Source organism: Triticum aestivum, chromosome 6D, assembly GCF_018294505.1.
Source record: "Triticum aestivum cultivar Chinese Spring chromosome 6D, IWGSC CS RefSeq v2.1, whole genome shotgun sequence".
Classification (NCBI taxonomy): Eukaryota; Viridiplantae; Streptophyta; class Magnoliopsida; order Poales; family Poaceae; genus Triticum; species Triticum aestivum.
This window is the reverse complement of record NC_057811.1, coordinates 25,709,703-25,731,462: the sequence shown is the minus strand read 5'-3', so window position 1 is coordinate 25,731,462 and position 21,760 is coordinate 25,709,703. Positions and strand designations below refer to the sequence as shown.

The following is a 21,760-nucleotide window of genomic DNA, read 5'->3' as shown; positions in this document are numbered from 1 at the left end:
GTTGGCGGTCCTCTGCTTTATAGTACTCCCTCCGTTCGAAATTACTTGTCTCGAAAGTGGATGTACGTCTAGATACATCCACTTCCGAGACAAGTAATTTCGAACGAAGGAAGTAGTATAATAAAGCAACATATTTGCAACCCAAGCGCTGTTATGTATCCTTGTCTTAGTGCAGGTTCCTTCACTTGCATAAGTGCACATATGTAAATTTGTTTTTAGAAAAGGAGGAATACCTCCGGCTTCTGCATCTGGATGATGCATACGGCCAATTTATTAATTATTAACACAAGACCTTATAAAGTCGTACAACGGTAAGACCAAAGCCACCATCTTCGCAACCTCTGTCGCTACTCCTATCTAACTGATGAAGTGGCGCTGATGGTCTGGGCCTAATACCAAACAGACCTCGCAGCCAAACCTAACATCTAAGACCTAAGGTCCCAACCAGGACGCCTGCCGGGTATGGGCACCCACCAGTCCGGCGTGCTCCTCAACCAGGACGCCTGCCGGGTATGAGGCCGCCACAGCCACCTGCCACATATCCATCTTCGGAGCTGTACTGTTGCATCGGCCTTGCCCGGTCTCGCTGCCGCCGACGCCACCACGTCGCCAGACAGCGTCGACCTCTTGCACGTGTCCGTCACCACACATCTGACGCCAAGCCTCCGCTGCTCCATGCCGCCAAGAGCCGCCGCCAAGAATATGTAGAAAGAAACACCGCTCCACCGAAAGGGAGGCAGCACACCCCCACCCCTCACCTGCAGACCCTTCCATCCGATCCCAATGTCCTTGGCGTCGTCGCCAGGAAGGTTATGGTGCACGGGGCGCCGCCGACGCCCGATCCGCATCGGATCTTGGGCTTTCACCCGGGTATGTACATGGAAAATGTGAGTTCAGATAATGCTTGTATCTTGTATATATAATATTGGCTTTGTTAATTTCTTTAAGTCGTGGAAATAATTTCTTTAATTCAGCCATAGAAACTTCTGCACATTTTGCGAGTTAGGGTCCGCGCTTGGAGTTGGAGGTGCGATCCAATATTGTGCTGCTGCTATCTTACTATGCGAGTCACATATGCAGAACCTGAAAAATGCTCTGGAAGTTTTGTTGGTTGATAATGATGCATCTGCATCTGAAGCAAGTGGGCTCAACAAAATCTGCTCTAGAAAAGCAATCTGAAGTATAGCAGAGTTATTCCATCAAACAAAATTTGAAGCAAGCGGGCTCAACAATATCAGCGGGAGTATAGCAGAGTTATTCCATCGATTACCAAACTGTTCACAGAATAAATTACAGGACTTGTTTCTGCGGCAAAGCAATCTGATTGGAAGCCTGCCAACTGCAACAGTACAATCCTTAAGGAACCTTCACAGGCTGGACCTCAGTCGTAACAAACTCAGTGGCCCTGTGCCACAGTGGATAGGAGAGCTCACAAAGCTAACAAGGCTGGTCCTTGGCTCCAACAAACTTCATGGGGTCATTAATGAAGGCCATTTATCACGCCTAGATATGTTAGAGGAATTGACATTGTCAGACAACTCAATAGCCATCACAGTGAGTCCAACTTGGGTTCCTACTTTCAGTCTAAGTTTTATTCATCTTCGGTCCTGCCAGCTAGGGCCTAAGTTTCCAACGTGGCTTAAATGGCAAACAGGCATGTATAGTGTTGATATATCAAACACGAGCATTAATGACATGGCACCGGGTTGGTTTTGGGTAGCAGCTTCCTCGGCAGGGTATCTCAATATCCAAAATAATCAGATCACAGGAGTCCTCCCTTCAACAATGGAATTCATGAGGGCAGAAGCAATGGATTTCAGTTCTAACCAGCTTGGTGGTACAATACCAAAGCTTCCCATCAATCTAACCTACCTGGATCTCAGTCGGAACAATGTAGTTGGGCCACTACCGTTGGACTTTGGAGCGCCAGGGCTTAGAATGCTTCTTCTATATGACAACATGATCTCTGGCGCCATTCCATCTTCTTTGTGCAAGTTGCAAACATTGCAGTTCTTAGATCTATCAAGAAATAATTTCAGTGGGCCAATTACCGATTGCCTAGTCAATGAGTCCAGCACAAACATGACAGTTCTGAGTATCATTAATCTAAGCTTAAGAGACAACCACCTCTCGGGTGATTTTCCTTTGCTTCTCCATAAATGCCCAGGACTCATCTTTCTTGATCTTGGACATAATCAGTTCTCTGGGACTTTACCAGCATGGATAGGGGAGAAGCTATCATCTTTGTCATTCTTACGACTGAGATCCAATATGTTTCATGGTCACATTCCAGTTGAGCTTACGAAGCTTGTTCATCTTCAATACTTGGACCTTGCGTACAACAATATATCGGGGAGCATACCGAGATTTATGCTTAATTGTACAGGCATGATGCAAACAGGATTCAACACTAATGGTCTTCAGTATGCATTCAGTTCTGGAGTATCGTCTGATGAAAATGAACTAGTTGACTATACTGAGAATATAACAGTACTCACGAAAGGCCAAGAGAGATTATATACAGGAGAAATCATATATATGGTGAATCTTGATTTATCCTGTAATAGTCTTACTGGATCAATACCTGCAGAAATCAGTACTCTTGTTGCATTGAAGAGCCTGAACTTATCATGGAACAACTTCAAGGGAAATATACCTGAGAATATTGGAGCCTTAATTCAAGTGGAATCACTCGACCTATCACACAATGAGCTGTCTGGCGAAATCCCTTCAAGCTTGTCGGCTCTCACATCATTGAGTCGCCTGAACCTGTCCTACAACAATCTGGGAGGAAAGATACCAACTGGAAATCAACTGCAAACAATTGAAGACCCAGCATATATTTATATTGGCAACCCCGGCCTCTGCGGTCCTCCTCTCTCCGTAAATTGTTCGTCACAGCCCGAGCCAATTCCAGGAGAAAACCACGGAGATGCAAGCGACGACTTGGTTTCGTTTTTCCTCGCCATGGGCTCTGGATATGTGATGGGTCTCTGGGTGGTCTTCTGTACCTTCTTGTTCAAGAGGAGATGGAGAGTTTCGTGGTACTCGCTCTGTGACAGCCTGTATGATTGGGTTTATGTGCATGTGGCTGTTACTTGGACTTCCTTGAGAGGTGAAATCAATGGGTAGAAGCTGTGATGAGATGACCATCACTGGTTCTTGGTTTGCTCTCATGAAATTCAATAAATGCTTTTGAGATTTATCATGAATGTATCAATGGATGTTCAGGTATTGTAATAGAACTAGTCAGCATATGTATTGAAGGTGCATTCCATCGACTGATGTTGTTATGCTGTTTTTCATATTGTTTGCTCTAGACATGTATTCTTGGTTTGCTCTAGACATGTATTTTGATATAATTTGGAGGTTTATCATGAATGTGTAAATTGATATTTCAGTGTATTTTACTGGAACAAGTCACGCACATGCATGTATGTATTCTGAGTGCATTGTATTGGAACTAAACATGCACATGTATGAATTCTAGGGGCATGCCATCGACTGACCTTTCTATATAATTATATATGATGTGTTTTGTGTGTTCTTTCTGTTGTTGGTGCTTTTCTTTTTATAATGATTTATGGTCTTTTAAATACTAATATCGGGCAAAACTCAAATGGCAAAGATAAGGAGGATGAAACCGTTGATGGCAAGGATGATGATAGCATGGCAGGTGATGAAGCTGGTTCTGATTTTGTTCTGGCCTGGAAGATGTTCGATTCTGCAAGAGCAATAGTTGAGAAGAACCCAGACAATACGATGGCAGGAGGTCTCTCCATGCAAGGAGGTGGTCTCTGTTTTTATTTATTTATTTGCGGGTCTGTTTTGTTTGTTGCTCCTGCATATAACCACTGGATGGTTTTTATACTCATGTCCCTGTATCCGATTTACAGATGGCATACTGTTTGCTTCATTACTACTTCAAAGCGTCAGCTCTCTTTGATTATTTTGTTGAGCCTGACCATTGTCAAATTGTGGAACTGTATCCCCCCTGTGGTAATGACCGTGTTAGTTGTCAGCCTCTGCTTTATAGTAGTATAAATCAGCATATTTGCTTCCCAACTCCCAAGTGCTGTTGTGCATCCTTCTGTGCGTGTGTTTATTGGGTTTGGTGGGTAAATTTTAGGCACGTAAGCTGAAGATTTAACTGTCATGTTTATTTTGTTATGCATGTATGGTTTCAGTTAATCTGAGTTGACTCACATCTAGCACATGTTATTGCATATGTGCAGGGAAAATGTGAGTTCAGATAATGCTTGTATCTTGTAGATATTTGCTTTGTTAATTTCTTCAATTCAGTCCTAGAATTAATTTCTTTAATTCAGTCCTAGAAACCTCTGCATATTGTGCGAGTTTGCTTGGAGGTTTTTCGTTCTTTCTTGCTTATAAGGATTTTTTTTAATTCATTAATTTCTCATGAACATAGTGCTCTATGACAAAGAACATGTTTTTCTTTCTTGCTTATAAGGATTTTTTTGACATATATCTGAGTCCTTTTGCATCAACTTGAATAGCTGGAGCAAACGATGTCAACCCGAAAAGCCTGGAAACGTAGACGTTTTGTGCCTGGTCAGGCATGGTCTGTTTGGTTCTGTACCTGGCCTGAGAAAAGCTTAGTGCAGAAATGATTCGTTTGAGAGCTGGCCCACGAAAGAAAAAGCTGATTAAAATGTACGACTTGACGCCAGGCAACCGGCTCCTTGCGCCTGAGCCAGGCTAATCAGGTAGCCTCGGTCATGGCCCAGGCTAAATAATGTTTTGCGGTCACCAGGCCAGGCTAGCTGCTGCTCCTATGGACTCCAACCAAACACACTCCAGGCAATTTGCAGGCATGCTTCAGGCCAGGCGTAAAAGGATGAGGACCTTAGTAGTGGGATTCATCGTTCACTCTATATACAAACACATCCCAAATACTATGGCATATCTACACTCTTTTGGATTACTTATAAAGAAAACATTTATACTTATTTTGTTCCATTCCGAACAGATTCATGATCCTTGGTTAGTGCTTGGGCCCTCAAAAGTCAAGTAGCTGTGGAGAAACTGCACCCAGCTTCACATTGCTGACCAGTGGCTTTGAATTCCAAGCCCTAGAGTCCTTGTTGGTGTGCCACCAGAGCTGACATCAAAGGCTGGACGGCAATGAGGTCGGGGAGGGTGCGGTGGATCGGCAGGAAGGAGGCACTGGGGTGCCTGCCAGCCCGCTCGACGGCGTCTCTCCGTTCTTGTCGCCGGCCTCGAGATTGCCAGGTACCCCCCCTTCGTCCATTCCTTGCCCTCGCAGATGGACTGGATTGGGTTCGCCATGTGTCCGAAGATTTGAACTTCCTTCAAATCAAACTTAATTTGGACCCTAGAATATTTGGATCTGCTAGCAGTGGAATCCATCAGTTGTTTTTATATAAGAGCACACATCAACATTGTACATATACATTATATAATTCCTAGAATAATTACAATCAGGATTGCTAGTAACCAAAGCACTGTGCATATTTTTCTTAATTATGAACAAACTGCTCTGATTAAATATATGCAACTTCACTGTCCAGTTGCTTTACTCAAATCCCAAGCCTGCAAGCCCTGATTGGTGTGCACTGCTACCTCGAACCCCAAAACGGACAAGAGGGAAACTCCATGAGCATCGATCAAGCCTGCAACCCCTTATTGGTCAACTTCACTCTCCAGATGCTTTAATTAAACAGCAACCAGTGACTTTTATCTTGGCAGGCAACACCAAGAGTTTGATTACATATATATCATGTATGTATACCATGGGGTATCCTACACCAAGAAGAACACATACTCATGGCAAAAGCACCCAAGGACACGCTTCAACTAGCCTGCATCCAGATAGCCGTAGCCTTGCTCTTGCTTACTCAAGCCAAGAGCACCACAGAGGACACATCTGCCCTGCGTCCAAATGATACGGTCACCAGCTGTATTGCCGGTGCGAGGTCTGCCCTTCTTGCCTTCAGGGCAGGTCTATCAGACCCTGCCAACCTCCTTCCATCATGGAAGGGTGGTGATTGCTGCCGATGGAAGGGTGTCTACTGCAGCAACAGAACCGGCCATGTTGTCAGGCTCGATCTCCGAGGCCCAGGTTACAGAAGCGGCAATGAGAGCAGGCAGGTGCTAGCAGGCAACATAAGCTCCTCGTTGCTTGGTTTACAGCATTTACAGTATCTTGACCTCAGCTACAACGGGTTTGACAAGATACAAATACCGGAGTTTATCGGTTCTCTCCATCAGCTGAGATATCTTGACCTATCATGGTCACCGTTCATTGGAAGGATACCACCGCAGCTGGGTAATCTCTCCAACTTACAGTACTTAAATCTTGGGTACAACTTATATGGCACATATTCCATGGATATCACCTGGTTATCACAGTTAACTTCCGTTGAGCACCTGGATATGACTGGGGTGAACCTCAGTACAATTGTTCATTGGCTTCCGGTGATGAACATGCTTCCAACTCTGAAATTTCTTTGTCTTAGAGCTTGCCAGCTCAGTGATAGCCCTGATTCTCTTCAGTTCTCAAACCTGACTTCTCTTGAAACACTTGACATTTCGGGCAACGACTTCCAAAAGCGTTGCACGCCCAACTGGTTTTGGGATTTAACTAGCCTCAAGCATCTAGAAATCGCCCAAAATGGTTTCTATGGCCCTTTTCCGGACGACATCGGTAATATGACCTCCATTGTGGAGCTTGGTTTATCAGAAAATAACCTTGTGGGCATGATACCTTCCAATATGAAGAACCTATGTAATTTGGAGATATTATCTTCTTTTGCGAACAATATCAATGGGAGTATAACAGAATTATTCCATCGATTACCCAGATGTTCATGGAATAAATTACAAGTCTTGTTTCTGCCAAGAAGCAATCTGAATGGAAGCCTGCCAACTACAACAGTACAATCCTTAAGCAACCTTCACCGGCTGGACCTCAGTGATAACGAACTCAGTGGTCATGTACCTTTGTGGATAGGAGAGCTCACAATGCTAACATCGTTGGTCCTTAATGCCAACAAATTCGATGGGATTATACATGAAGGCCATTTATCAGGTCTAGATATGTTAGATAAATTGACATTGTCAGACAACTCAATAGCCATCACAGTGAGTCCAACTTGGGTTCCTACTTTCAGTCTAAGTTCTATTGAGCTTCGGTCCTGCCAGCTAGGGCCTAAGTTTCCAACATGGCTTCGATGGCAAACACGTGTATATAGTCTTGATATATCAAACACGAGCATTAATGACATGGTACCAGACTGGTTTTGGATAACAGCTTCCTCAGTAGCTTATCTTAATATCCAGAATAATCAGATTACAGGAGTCCTCCCATCGACAATGGAATTTATGAGAGGACAGGCAATGGATTTCAGTTCTAACCAGTTTGGTGGTCCAATACCTAAGCTTCCAATCAGTCTAACCTACCTGGATCTTAGTGAGAACAATGTACTTGGGCCACTACCACTAGACTTTGGAGCGCCAGGGCTTAGAACACTTATTCTATATGACAACATGATCTCTGGTGCCATTCCATCTTCTTTGTGCAAGTTGCAATCACTGCAGTTGTTAGATCTATCAAGAAATAATCTCAATGGGTCAATTACTGATTGCCTAGTAAATGACTCCAGCACAAACATGACAGGTCTGAGTATCATTAATCTAAGCCTAAGAGACAATAACCTCTCGGGTGATTTTCCTTCGCTTCTCCAGAAATGCCAAGACTCATCTTTCTTGATCTCGGACAAAATCAGTTCTCTGGGACTTTACCAGCATGGATGGGGGAGAAGCTATCATCTTTGTCATTCTTAAGACTGAGATCCAATATGTTTTATGGTCACATTCCAGTCGAGCTTACAAAGCTTGTTAATCTTCAATACTTGGACCTTGGCTACAACAATATTTCGGGGAGCATACCGAGATCGATTATTAATTTTACAGGCATGACACAAACAAGAGACAACACTGATGATCTTCGGAATGCATTAACTTCTGGAGTATTTATTGATGACAATGACCTGGTTGACTATTCTGAGAATTTAACAGTACTCACGAAAGGTCAAGAGAGATTATATTCAGGAGAAATCATATATATGCTGAATCTTGATTTATCCTGTAATAGACTTACTGGAGAGATTCCTGCAGAAATCAGCACTCTTTTAGCACTGAAGAGCCTGAACTTATCATGGAACAACTTCGATGGAAAAATCCCTGAGAATATTGGCACCTTAATGCAAGTAGAGTCACTCGACTTATCACACAATGAGTTGTCTGGTGAAATCCCTTCAAGCTTGTCGGATCTCACATCATTGAGTCGCCTGAACCTGTCCTACAACAGTCTGGGAGGAAAGATACCAACTGGAAATCAACTGCAAACACTTGAAGACCAGGCATCTATTTATGTTGGCAACCCAGGTCTCTGCGGCCCCCCTCTCTCGCGGAGGTGTCCACAGCCCAAGCCAATTCCAGAAGGAAACCATGGAGATGCAAGTGACGACGTGGTTTCGTTTTTCCTTGCCATGGGGTCCGGATATGTGATGGGTCTCTGGGTGGTGTTCTGCACCTTCTTGTTCAAGAAGAGATGGAGAGTTTCGTGGTACTCACTCTGCGACAGCTTGTATGACTGGGTTTATGTGCAAGTGGCTGTTACCTGGGCTTCCTTGAGAGGTAGAATTAATGGGTAGAAGCTGAGATGAGATCACCAGCACTGGTTCTTGGTTTGCTCTCATGTAATTCAAGAAATGCTTTGGAGATTTCTCATGAATGAATCAATTGATGTTTAAGTATCGTACTAGAACTAGTCAGGATATGTATTCAAGGTGCATACCATCGACTGAGATTGGCATGCTGTTTTCTGTATTGTACTATTGGTTCTTGGTTTGCTGTGGACATGTAATTTAATACTCTGGAGATTTATCATGAATGTATCAATCGATGTTCAAATGTATTGTACTGGAACTAGTCACGCACATTTATGTATTCTAGGTCCATGCCATCGAGCGAGGTTAGTACATATGATGTGTTTTATGTGCTTCCTGTTGCGGGTGCTGTTCTTTTTATGAGTAGTCAAATCAGATAGTGATTTTTCAATGTGCTTTCCCACCAAATTGTAAATACTTGTCAAAGATGATGATAACTTGGCAGGCGAGAAGCGGATTCATGAGATAGAGAGTTAAAATCCTGTTTGCTCTGTCTGAAAGGCGGTCTCTGTTTTGTGAGTTGCTCTGTCAGATGGTTTTTATTCCTCATATTCCTATGTTTGGCTTTAATTGTTTAACTGCTGTTTTTTAGATAGCTCGCTTGATTACTACACACTTTCAGCCATCTTGGTGAGTTTGGTTGTGACTTGTGAGGATGGCTGTGTTAGTTGTCTGCCTTGTAGTAGTACAAAGCAGCATATTTGCAACCGAAGTGTATGTGTGTGTGTTTACTGGGTCTTTGGGAGTACATTTTGGTCAGTTAAGCTGATTGCCATGGTCACGTACGTCATGCTGCCATTATGCATGCGGTTGCGCCGGGCGCGGCGCCACGATGCAGTTACCCGCTGCAAAAAACATTTCGATTTCAAGCCTTGCATTCCACGGTATGGTTCATCCAACGACAGCAAAAGTTCACCGCCGCATCTTGAAACTGAATGGTCATGGGCTGGTACATCCATCCATCAATAGCTCCTTGCCACCTCTTGAAACCGAATCCTGTACAAGTATGTAAAAACAAAGAAGCTTCAGAGGTGTTCAATTACTTGACAAAGAGACTTGAACATTGAAGCCAAACTGTAGGGGATGGGAGGTTTAGCTTACTACCATGCACATACTATGAATATTTCAATTATTATACGATGAAATATTAACATGAATTTGAATAATTTTTTATACAATTGATATTTTGGAAAAGCAACAATAAATTGTTTCATAGCAATACCGAAGGCCACCCATGCTTGCTCATCTCATCAGAGTATGACGTCAAAAGAAGTAATCTGGTTAGACACTTTGATTCGCATGGAAGTTAATTAGTTGACACACCGCAGTGGAAAATACTATCCATAATAACAGATTTAATCGTGTTTTGTAATCCCATTATATGAAGGATTCCTATACAACTAAATTATATAATAACCAGGCAAAGAGTCACAAGTTAACTTACATTTTCTCCAATTATCCCTTAGTCCTTTGGATAATAATGTCTATGCCAAATATACTCAAGAACTTCAACACTTCGTAAACTCTGCCATCCATCTCGTTACATTTGACTTTGATAATCTTCAGGTATCCTGAAATAGCAGTTGGTTGCTCCATCAAAGTATGATTTTCTTCCACCTCAAATTCACATGTAGGTCCTTCTTGCTGCAGCACACAAAAATATTTCATCAATAGCTATCAATCGTGCATGAAAACTTAACACTACAGCAACTCTGCAACTGTCCATTTAAAAAACGTATACCTTACGCAATTGAAGTGTCAGATTCTCAAGAACCGGTGAATGTTCAAGCATACAAACTAGTGCACGGAGGTCAGGTTGCACACACCACTCAGTCAGCAACAAAGTCTTCAAATTACTAAATTATAAGAATTCCTACGGGAGCAAGACACAAAGAAAGCTTTCATCCTTGCATTCCTGAATGTTCACAGGGTGGTACACCAAAGTTGGTCGCCGAACCTTGAAACCGAATCCTGTACACCAAAGTTCACCGGGTGGACTAAGTCTATCCATGCATCTTCGTTATCACCTTGCGCTTTCTCATTGGTTTGTGCTAGGGTGATTATGTGCTCTTTTGTGCAAAGCTTGTACCATGGGGGGCCATATGAGCCGATTTTTGTTCGTGCTTCAAACTGAAACGGAACACCCTCTTGATTAATCAGATGGGATTTCATCGTGCGAAGCTAGTAGCATTTTCCTGTTAGGAATAAGCAACTTGTATTCCCATGAGGCCATAGGCCGATATATATATATATACATGTACAGGTGTGGAACATTTGCAGGAAACCCCTTATACAATGGGATAAATACAAAGGAGTACATGACTTATAGTATAACTCTAACACCCCCCCCCCCTCAAACTCATGGTGGAGGAACAACACTGAGTTTGGAGAGATAAAAGCCATGTTGTGCTCTAGTCTGGGCCTTCCTCAGGAAATCCGCCAACTGTAACTCAGAAGGCACATATTGAAGAGCAATAACCTGATCCTGCACACCAGCGCGCACATAGAAAGCATCAACACCAATATGCTTGGTGAGCTCATGCTTCACAGGATCACGCGCAATGCTAATAGCACCTGTACTGTCAGATAAGAGCAGAGTCGGTGTAGTGACAGAAACACCAAAATCCTGAAGTAACCACCGTAACCAAGTCACCTTTGCCGTCAAAAGAGCCATGGCTCGCAACTCAGCCTCAGCACTCGAACGGGAAACTGCAATCTGGTTCTTCGTCTTCCAGGCAATGAGAGAACCGCCAAGAAAAACACAGTAAGCAGAAAGTGAACGGCGATCAGAAGGATCACTAGCCCACGTAGCATCCGAATAGGCCTGAAGCTGTAAAGAACTGGAGTTAGGAAAGAATAGACAGTGAGAGATCGTGCCCCGAAGATATCGGAGAACACGAAGGAGATGACTATAGTGAACCGATGTGGGAGCAGAGAGAAACTGACTCAGAATATGAACCGGATAAGAGATGTCCGGACGAGTGACAGCTAGATAGACAAGACTGCCAACGAGATGACGATAACGCGTCGGGTCAGGGAGAGGATCACCATCAGTAGCACGGAGGTGAACATTGAGCTCCATAGGAGTCTCAACAATGCGCTCGTCAGTAAGAGCAGCACGAGCAAGAAGATCCTGGATATACTTTTCCTGGGATATAAAAAAGCCATCAGAGGTAGAAGAGACTTCAATCCCAAGAAAGTAGCGAAGAGGTCCAAGATCAGACATAAGAAACTGCTCACTAAGACGGGCCTTTACAAAGGCAATATACTCGGGGTCATCCCCAGTGATGATCATGTCATCAACATAGAGAAGAAGAAGAGTCCGACCACAAGGAGAAAGGTGAATAAACAATGCTGGATCATGAGCACTTGCTGAAAAACCAGCAGTAGTGACCACAGAGGCAAAACGCTCAAACCAGGCGCGAGGGGCTTGCTTAAGGCCATAGAGAGAGCGACGAAGACGACATACCATGCCATCAGGAATAGAATACCCAGGTGGTGGCTGCATGTACACCTCCTCACGCAGCTCACCATTAAGAAAAGCATTCTTAACATCAAGCTGAGATATAGACCAGTGGCGTGCAGAAGCAACGGCAAGAAGTGTACGAATAGTGGTCATATGGGCCACAGGCGCAAAAGTCTCGTCATAATCACGACCATGCTCCTGCTGAAAACCACGAGCCACAAGACGAGCTTTGTGACGCTCAAGAGAACCATCGGAGCGAGTCTTAACCTTGTCTTACAAGTGATGGGACGGACTCCGGGAGGAAGAGAAACAAGATCCCAGGTACCAGTGCGTTCAAGAGCAGCAATCTCCTTTGCCATCGCAAACTGCAATTCAGGATGAACAACAGCCTGACGATAAGAAGTTGGCTCAAGAACAGCAGCACCAGCGGTGGGAAATCCAAAGCGATCAACAGGCGGACGAGGACGAGAACGCAAGCCATAAGTAGGCTGAGAGGAAGAGGACGACTCATCCAATGAGGCATCCACAGGTCGTGAACGACGAGTGTAATGCTGAGGAAAAGATGGAACAATAGAAGGAGGAATCGCCAAGGTAGGATGGGGGGTGGTGACGAAGAAGTCACCGGAGAGGAAGGCGTAGAATCCTATGACATGCTAGGCGAGGAGACCGGAGAGGATGGTGGCTACAAATCGACTAGAGATGGAGAAGCAGAGGGAGTGGAACGAATAGGCACAGGCACGACGGGGGTGATAGGTGAGTCAGGAAAAGTGAGGAAAGAGATATCCTCCACTGAAAAAATCGAGGAAGATGGGCGTGGGTAAAAGGGACGAGACTCATCAAAAGTCACGTCTCGAGAGATACGCATCCGATGACCGATAGGATCCCAACAACGATAGCCCTTATGCTCATCACTGTAGCCTAAGAAGACACACTCAACAGACTGAGCGGTCAGTTTGGTGCGTTCGCGAGGGGCAAGAAGAACATAGCAAACACAACCAAACAAGCGAAGCATCGAATAATCGGGAGAACGGTCAAAAAGATGCTCAAAAGGAACGCCACCCTGCAAAGCAGCGGACGGCTGAAGGTTGATGAGATAGGCAGAAGTGGAGATAGCCTCGGCCCAAAAATGAGGCGGAAGAGAGGCGGCGATCATCATCGCACGAGCCGTCTCAAGAAGGTGACGATGCTTGCGCTCAGACACGCCATTCTGAGCATGAGCACCAGGACAAGAGAACTGAGCAAGAGTACCCTGCTCAGTAAGGACACCACACAACATCTTAGAGATATACTCGCCAGCGGAGTCAGCATGAAAAACACGAATGGGTGAAGAAAACTGAGTATGAACCATGGCAGCAAAACGCTTATAAATAGACAACACCTCACTACGAGAAGTCATGAAATAAAGCCATGTGTAATGAGAGAAATCATCTATGAAAATAATATAGTATTTATGACCACCTTTCGAAGTAAAAGGAGCCGGACCCCATACATCAGAATGGACTAAATGGAAAGGACCCTTAGACACTGACTCACTATGTGAATATGGTAACTGAATCTGCTTGCCAAGACGACAACCCTGACACTCTAAAAAGACATCTCCTGAGACAGACCCCAGAAGACCTCGACGAACTAAAGACGACAACCGAGAACCACACAGATGACCAAGTCGATAGTGCCACTGCTTGAAGGAACCAGTAACAGAGGCGACAGAAGCGGAGGAACTGGCGATGGTGGTGGCAGCGGAAGGAACATGAAGCCAGTCCAACTCCCAAAGACCCTGAGAATCACGGCGGCGAGGGCCAGCCCCAACCAGAGTGTGCGTGCGATGGTCCTGAATAGAACAAGAGTCAACATCAAGGATGACACGACAACCAGAATCAGTAAGTTGACCAGCAGAAAACAGATTCATAGTAAGTCGAGGAACATGAGCAACATCAGGAACAGAATAAGAAGGAGTGGAAAGATTGCCTCTACTAGCAACAGAAAGTGAAGTACCATCAGCAGTGAAGACATGAACAGGAGAATCCAGCGATCGAAGAGAGGACAAAGCGGAAGAATGAGAAGACATATGAAAAGAAGCTCCAGAGTCCAGAACCCATGGGGATGTACCTGACTGTGTAGAGGGCGATTGCGCAGTGCGGGAAGCATCAGTCACAGAACCAGCAGTACCCGTCGAGGAAGAACCTGAAGCCGCGAGTAGACGCTTAAGTCTTAGAATATCCTGCTCAGTCAAAGCAATGGCTGAAGCTGTCGAGGGAGATGACGAAGTCCCTGAGGATGGTGATCGCGCCTTGCGCAGGTGTTTCCGCTTTGTGTAGCACTGGGAGTCAATATGACCATCATTGTTGCAGTAGTCACAATGTGGACGGGGGTGACCTGAGCCTCCAGAAGGAGTGGGCAAGAGCGGCGGAGCACTTGAGCGAGAATGAGTCGGTGCAGCAGGTGGAGTGGAAGAAGCCCGAGTAGCGAGCACAGAGGGAACCTCCAGCAAACCAGCACCACGTAAGCGAGTCTCCTCAGCACGAATCTCCGAAAGCGCCTCCATGAGAGAAATACGGCCACGAGCAAACAACTGAGCACGCCGGGGCTCAAACTCCTTACGGAGCCGAGACAGGAACTTGTAGACGCGATGAAACTCCAAATTGGCCTGGACAGCCTGGCAGTAGGGGCAAGTACGACAACCAGCACTGCGGAGAGAATCAAGCTGGCGCCAGATAGCAGAACTCTGTGCATAAAAGTCATCAACAGTAGAGTCACCCTGCTAAAGAGCATGCTCCTGACGAACCACAGAAAGGTATAAGGCATCACCAGAGGGCTCATAGCGCTGACGAAGACAGGTCCACATCTGAAAGACAGTAGGAAGACCCAGAAACTCAGAAGCAAACTGAGGCAGAACACTAGCAGTGAGAACAGCTGCAGCACGAGCATCATCATCAAGCCACTGGGTGTAAACAGACAAAGCACCATGATACGTCTGAAGAGCCTCCTCATAGGTCAAAACCCTCTCATCATAGGCACGATCAGCAGCCTCATCAGCAAGCTTAGCCGCATCCTTGGCAGCCTGATTAGCGTCCGTAGGAAGAACCAGTGGAGTCGGCGGAGTAGGGGCCACTGGAGGAACCGGACGTGGCGGACAGCAGACCTCGCTAGAAAGAACACCCCAGAGACGAATGCCACGCATGTGAATGCGCATGAAGCCAGCGAACTCGGTGTAGTTAGTATCATCGAAGATCACCGGACAGCGAGGGACAGCTACATAGCCCGATGCAGCAGACATATATATATATATATATATATATATATATATATATATATATATATATAGGCTTCGAGCGGGAGGGAGCGAGGAGCGGGCAGAGCGGGCTTCGAGCGGAGTGCGGGCTTCGAGCGGGAACGGCTGCGGGCTTCGAGCGGGAGCAGCTGCGGCGACGGCGGCTTCGAGCGGGAGGGAGCGAGGAGCGGGAGGAGCGAGCTTCGAGCGGGAGGGAGGCTGCGAGCGGGAGGGAGCAGCTTCGGCGGCTGCAAGCTTCGAGCGGGAACAGCTTCGGCGGCGGCGGGCTTCGAGCGAGAGGAAGACGAGCCGGACTCGATCGATCAGATCGGGAGACTCCAGGAGATCGAGGCCGACGCCTTGGATCAATAGCACGAGTTGCAGCGTGCAAAAAATTGACCTAGCTCTAATACCATGTTAGGAACAAGCAACTTGTATTTCCATGAGGCCATAGGCCGATATATATATACATGTACAGGTGTGGAACATATGCAGGAAACCCCTTATACAACGGGATAAATACAAAGGAGTACATGACTTATAGTATAACTCTAACATTACCCACGGGTTTGTGTTGTTCTTGGTTTTGTTCTCTGACCCCACGTTAAATGAGCTTAGCTTAGGATGCTCTGGTCACTAACGATTTTCCGGAAGTTTAATTCTCCTTCTGATCCTTCGAGAGAGACATATGCCTGCACACACCATTGATCTGCCCAACGTAGTACGACACAAGGATCATCAGGCAGTTTATTTGTTCTTCACCGGAGTGAGTATCATACTAGTATCATCTTCTGTACGCAAGGTGTTGTGTTTTTCTGTCAGATATAATGCAGAGAACGAATAATGCACAGAAGCAAAAACGGGCGCCGTCAGTCCACAGGAGTAAGTAGCACAGATTGCAGAAGTACAGGTCTCCATCTCCGCTCAACCAACGCAGATTTATTCCCTTGTTGCCGTCGCCGGCGAGGAGGGCCGAGGCGGCGGGAAGGGGGCGCTGGGGTGGCTCGGGGTCGTGGGGGAGTTCTTCCACCGGATCGCCGCCAGCCACCTCGACGGCGTCTCTGTCCGTCCTCGTCACCGGCCTCCAGACCGCCAGGTCATCTCCTTCCTCCGTCCCTTGCCCCAGCAGATGGACGGGATTGGGTTCGCGGTCACAATGTCAAAACTTCTTTCAGATCCATCTTATTTTATACCCTAGATGGGATGGGATCTCTTTGCAATGGAATTCATCAGTAATTTTACATAAGCATATACTCCCTCCGTCCGGAAATACTTGTCATGAAATGGATGTATCTAGATGTATTTTAGTTCTAGATACATTCATTTTCATCCATTTTGATGACAAGTAAATCCGGACGGAGGGAGTACTGAACATTAACGCTATACAATTACTAGAATATTCACATTTAGGATATGCCTAGTAACCAGAACATAATGCTCATCTTTTCATTCCTAACATATTCATCGTCCAGATACTTAGATATTTCTTCACGCCGAGGATTACATAATGTAATCCAGATAATGATAGAAAGAGAGTGGAGTGGAAGAGAGTTGTAGGTGAAAGTACACCCACCATTAATCTTGGACCATGGAGGACGTCAAAAATAGGTGTAGAAGAACGGCATTGAGCTTCAGGTTGCTGTCAATCACTGGCTCCACTCCGCTCTCTAGTGGCTGCAATTAAATTCCAAGCTTCAGGAAGACCTGGCCAGGTCAGCTACCTCTGGTCCCCAGCCGTATAACAAGGCAGAGCAGAATAGCGACCAGTGACCTTCCCATGCAAATGACTGGTGTTAACGTTTACACGTAGCACAGGTCATGTTCCTGTGTACAAACGACAATCAGTCACAAGAAATTTCGTCTCAGATGTCACTATAAGCAGTTAACCATCACAGGAAATTCAGCAGCCAGGACACCAGGAATTGTTCTCTTTTTTTCTTGGCGAGGTGACACCAAGAGTTGGATTTACATATACACCACCCATACATGGGGTGTCCTGCACCAAGAAAAACATATAGCCAACCCTCAGAAGGAGGAAGAAGAAGAAGATCATACATCCATGGAAAAAGCATCCATGGACACACTTCACTTCTCCTGCATCCAAATAGCCATAGCCTTAGTCTTGTTTACTCAAGCCAAGAGCACCACAGAGGGCAGCACATCTGCCCTGCATCCAAACGATGCGATCCCCAGCTGTGTTGCCGGTGAGAGGTCTGCCCTTCTGGCCTTCAGGGCAGGTCTATCAGACCCTGCCAACCTCCTTCCATCATGGAAGAGTGATGCCTGCTGCCGATGGAAGGGCGTCTACTGCAGCAACAGGACCGGCCATGTTGTCAGGCTCGATCTCCAAGGCCCTGGTTACGGAAGCAGCGATGAGAGTAGGAAGGTGCTAGCAGGCAACATAAGCTCCTCGTTGCTCGGTTTACGGCATCTACGCTATCTCGACCTCAGCAAGAATGGGTTTGACAAGATACAAATACCAGAGTTCATGGGTTCTCTCCATCAGCTGAGATATCTCGACCTATCATGGTCACAGTTCATTGGAAGGATACCACCGCAGCTGGGTAATCTCTCCAACTTACACTACTTAAATCTTGCGTACAACTCAGATGGCATATACTCCACTGATATCACCTGGTTGTCACGGTTAACTTCCGTTGAGCACCTGGACATGAACTGGGTGAACCTCAGTACAATTCTACACTGGCTTCCGGTTGTGAACATGCTTCCAACTCTTAAAGTTCTCCGTCTTGCCAATTGCCAGCTTAGAAGTAGCCCTGATTCTCTTCCACTCTCAAACCTGACATCTCTTGAAACACTAGACTTTTCAGGCAACCACCTGACTGTGGAGCTTGATTTATCATATGGCCCTTTTCCGGACGAGATAGGAAATATGACCTCGATTGTGGAGCTTGATTTATCAGACAATAACCTTGTGGGCATGATACCATCCAACATGAAGAACCTATGTAATTTGGAGAGATTAGATTTTTCTATGAACAACATCAACGGGAGTATAGCAGAGTTATTGCATCGATTACCAAACTGTTCACAGAATAAACTACAGGACTTGTCTCTATCGGACAACAATCTGACTGGAAGCCTACCAACTACACTAGTAGAGCCCTTGAGAAACCTGAGCTGGCTGAATCTTGATGGGAACAAACTCACTGGTCATGTCCCGGTGTGGATAGGAGAGCTCACACAGCTAACAAATCTGGAGCTTAGTTCTAACAACCTGGACGGGGTCATACATGAAGGTCATTTATCAGGTCTAGGTATGTTGGAGGAATTGACATTATCAGACAACTCCATAGCCATCACTGTGAGCCCAACTTGGGTTCCTCCTTTCAGTCTAGGAACAATTGAACTTCGGTCCTGTCAGCTAGGGCCTAAATTCCCCATGTGGCTTAGAAGGCAAACACACTTATGGAATCTTGATATATCAAACACAAGCATAAATGACATGGTACCAGGTTGGTTTTGGATAGCAGCTTCCTCAGTAGAGTATCTAAATATTCGAAATAATCAGATTACAGGATTCCTACCATCATCAATGGAATTTATGAGAGCAGAAGTCATGGATTTCAGTTCTAACCAGCTTGGTGGTCCAATACCTAAGCTTCCCATCACTCTAATCGACCTGGATCTCAGTCGGAACAATCTAGTTGGGCCACTACCATTAGACTTTGGAGCACCAGGGCTTGAAAAACTATTTCTATATAACAACATGATCTCTGGGGCCATTCCATCTTCTTTGTGCAAGTTGCGATCATTGCGGTCATTAGATCTATCAAGAAATAACCTCAATGGATCAATTGCTGATTGCCCAGTCAATGAGTCCAGCTCAAACATGACAGATCTGAGCATTGTTAATCTAAGCTTCAGAAACAACAACCTCTCTGGTGAATTTCCTTCACTTCTCCAGAAATGTCCACGACTCATCTTTCTTGATCTTGGACATAATCAATTCTCTGGGGCTTTACCAGCATGGATTGGGGAGAAGCTATCATCTTTGTCATTCTTACGACTGAGATCCAATATGTTTTATGGTCACATTCCAGACGAGCTTACGGAGCTTGTTAATCTTCAATACTTGGACCTTGGCTACAACAATATTTCAGGGAGCATACCGAGATCTATTATCAATTGCACAGGCATGACACAAACAAGAGACAATGATGATCTTGGGGATGCATTCACTTCTGGAGTATATTCTGCTGGCAGTGACCTAGTTGACTATACTGAGAATTTCACAGTACTCACGAAAGGTCAAGAGAGATTATATACAGGAGAAATCATATATATGGTGAATCTTGATTTATCCTGTAATAATCTTATGGGAGAGATCCCTGGAGAAATCAGCGCTCTTGTAGCATTGAAGAGCCTGAACTTATCATGGAACAACTTCAATGGAAATATCCCTGAGAATATTGGCGCCTTAATGCAGGTGGAGTCACTTGACCTATCACACAATGATTTGTCCGGTGAAATCCCTTCAAGCTTATCGGCTCTCACATCATTGAGTCGCCTGAACCTGTCCTACAACAATCTGGGAGGGAAGATACCAACTGGAAATCAGCTGCAAACACTCGAAGACCCGGCCTATATTTATATTGGCAACCCCGGCCTCTGTGGTCCTCCTCTCTCCGTAAATTGTTCGTCACAGCCCGAGCCAATTCCAGGAGAAAACCACGGAGATGCAAGCGACGACTTGGTTTCGCTTTTCCTAGCCATGGGCTCTGGATATGTGATGGGTCTCTGGTTGGTCTTCTGTACCTTCTTATTCAAGAGGAGATGGAGAGTTTCATGGTACTTGCTCTGTGACAGCCTGTATGATTGGGTTTATGTGCATGTGGCTATTACCTGGAGTTCCTTGAGAGGTAAAATCAATGGGTAGAAGCTGAGATGAGATGACCATCACTGGTTCTTGGTTTGCTCTCATGTAATTCAATAAATGCTTTTGAGATTTATCATGAATGTATCAATCGATGTTCAGGTATTATATTGTACTAGAACTAGTCAGGATATGTATTCAAGGTGCGTACCATGGACTGAGATTGGTTGCTGTTTTCCATATTGTACTAGAACCAGCACTGGTGGTCCTTGGTTTGCTCTAGATATGTAATATGATATAATCTGGAGATTTATCATGAATGTATCAATTGATATTCCAGTGTATCGTACTGGAACAAGTCACGCACATGCATGTATTCTGGGTGCATTGTATTGGAACTAAACATGCACATGTATGAATTCTAGGGGCATGCCATTGACTGACGTTTGTATATAATTATATATGATGTGTTTTCTATGTGCTTTCTGTTGTTGGTCCTTTTTCTTTTTATAATAGTTTATGGTTCTTTTCAATGTGCTTTACCCCATGGTAAATATTAATACCTCGGGCAAAACTCAAATGGCAAAGATAAGGACGATGAAACTGGTGATGGCAAGGATGATGATAACATGGCAGGTGATGGAGCTGATTCTGATTTTGTTCTGGCCTGCAAGATGTTCAATTCTGCAAGAGCAATAGTTGAGAAGAACCCAGACAACACAATGGAGGGAAAATCGAAGTCTTTGCTCTAGCTGAGGTCTCCATGTAATAGGTGGTCTCTGTTTTGTTTGTTTTGTCCTGCATGTAACCATTGGATCTTGGATGGTTTTTACAGATGACATAGACTGCTCGATTGATTACTGCTTCAAAGGTTCAGCTCTCTTGGATTATTCGATTGAGCCTGACCATTGTCGATTTGTCGAACTGTGTCCTCCCTGTGGTAATGACTGTCAGTTGTCTGCCTCTGCTTTATAGTAGTATAACAAAGCAAATATTTGCATTGTCTGCCTCTGCTTTATAGTAGTATAACAAAGCAAATATTTGCAACCCAAGCGCTGTTATGTATCCTTATCTTAGCGCAGGTTCCTTCACTTGCACAAGTGCACATGTTATTGCATACGTACATGGAAAATGTGAGTTCAGATAATGCTTGTATCTTGTATATATTGGCTTTGTTAATTTGTTTATTAATTCAGTCCCATAAATAGTTCCTCTAATTCAGTCCTAGAAACGAGTTGGAGGAAACAATTCACTCTCTATTAATCATCAAGTGTTACATACATGGTTTCTATACACCGGGCGCTGCCCGAGTCATGAGGCACGCAGGCCCTTGATCCTATATACATGGGCATGCATAACAGCACGTTACAACACAACTCAACACCCCCCCTCAGCCGGAACTCCATTGGCATGGATGTTGAGGCTGGATCGGGACTCGTGTAACACCGGAGATGGCAAGCCTTTTGTGAACA

The 21,760-nt window shown here is 45.0% G+C and overlaps 2 protein-coding genes and 1 pseudogene across 2 annotated transcripts; all 3 read left to right on the top strand.

The window, feature by feature from the left end:
* The first annotated feature begins 1,074 nt into the window (after nucleotides 1-1,074).
* LOC123142361 (receptor-like protein EIX2) lies at nucleotides 1,075-3,907 on the top strand. Its single transcript, XM_044561308.1, has 2 exons — nucleotides 1,075-1,141; nucleotides 1,217-3,907. Exons 1-2 carry the CDS (start codon nucleotides 1,075-1,077, stop codon nucleotides 3,130-3,132), a joined length of 1,983 nt encoding a protein of 660 aa, XP_044417243.1. The 3' UTR covers nucleotides 3,133-3,907.
* A 1,496-nt stretch (nucleotides 3,908-5,403) lies between these two features.
* On the top strand, nucleotides 5,404-9,192 carry LOC123143201 (receptor-like protein EIX1; annotated as a pseudogene).
* An 8,217-nt stretch (nucleotides 9,193-17,409) lies between these two features.
* Nucleotides 17,410-21,272, top strand: LOC123143200 (receptor-like protein EIX1). The gene is made up of 2 exons (XM_044562048.1): nucleotides 17,410-20,334; nucleotides 20,877-21,272. The coding sequence occupies exons 1-2, from the start codon at nucleotides 17,511-17,513 to the stop codon at nucleotides 21,038-21,040; spliced, it is 2,988 nt and encodes a 995-aa protein (XP_044417983.1). The 5' UTR covers nucleotides 17,410-17,510; the 3' UTR covers nucleotides 21,041-21,272.
* Nucleotides 21,273-21,760: the final 488 nt, after the last annotated feature.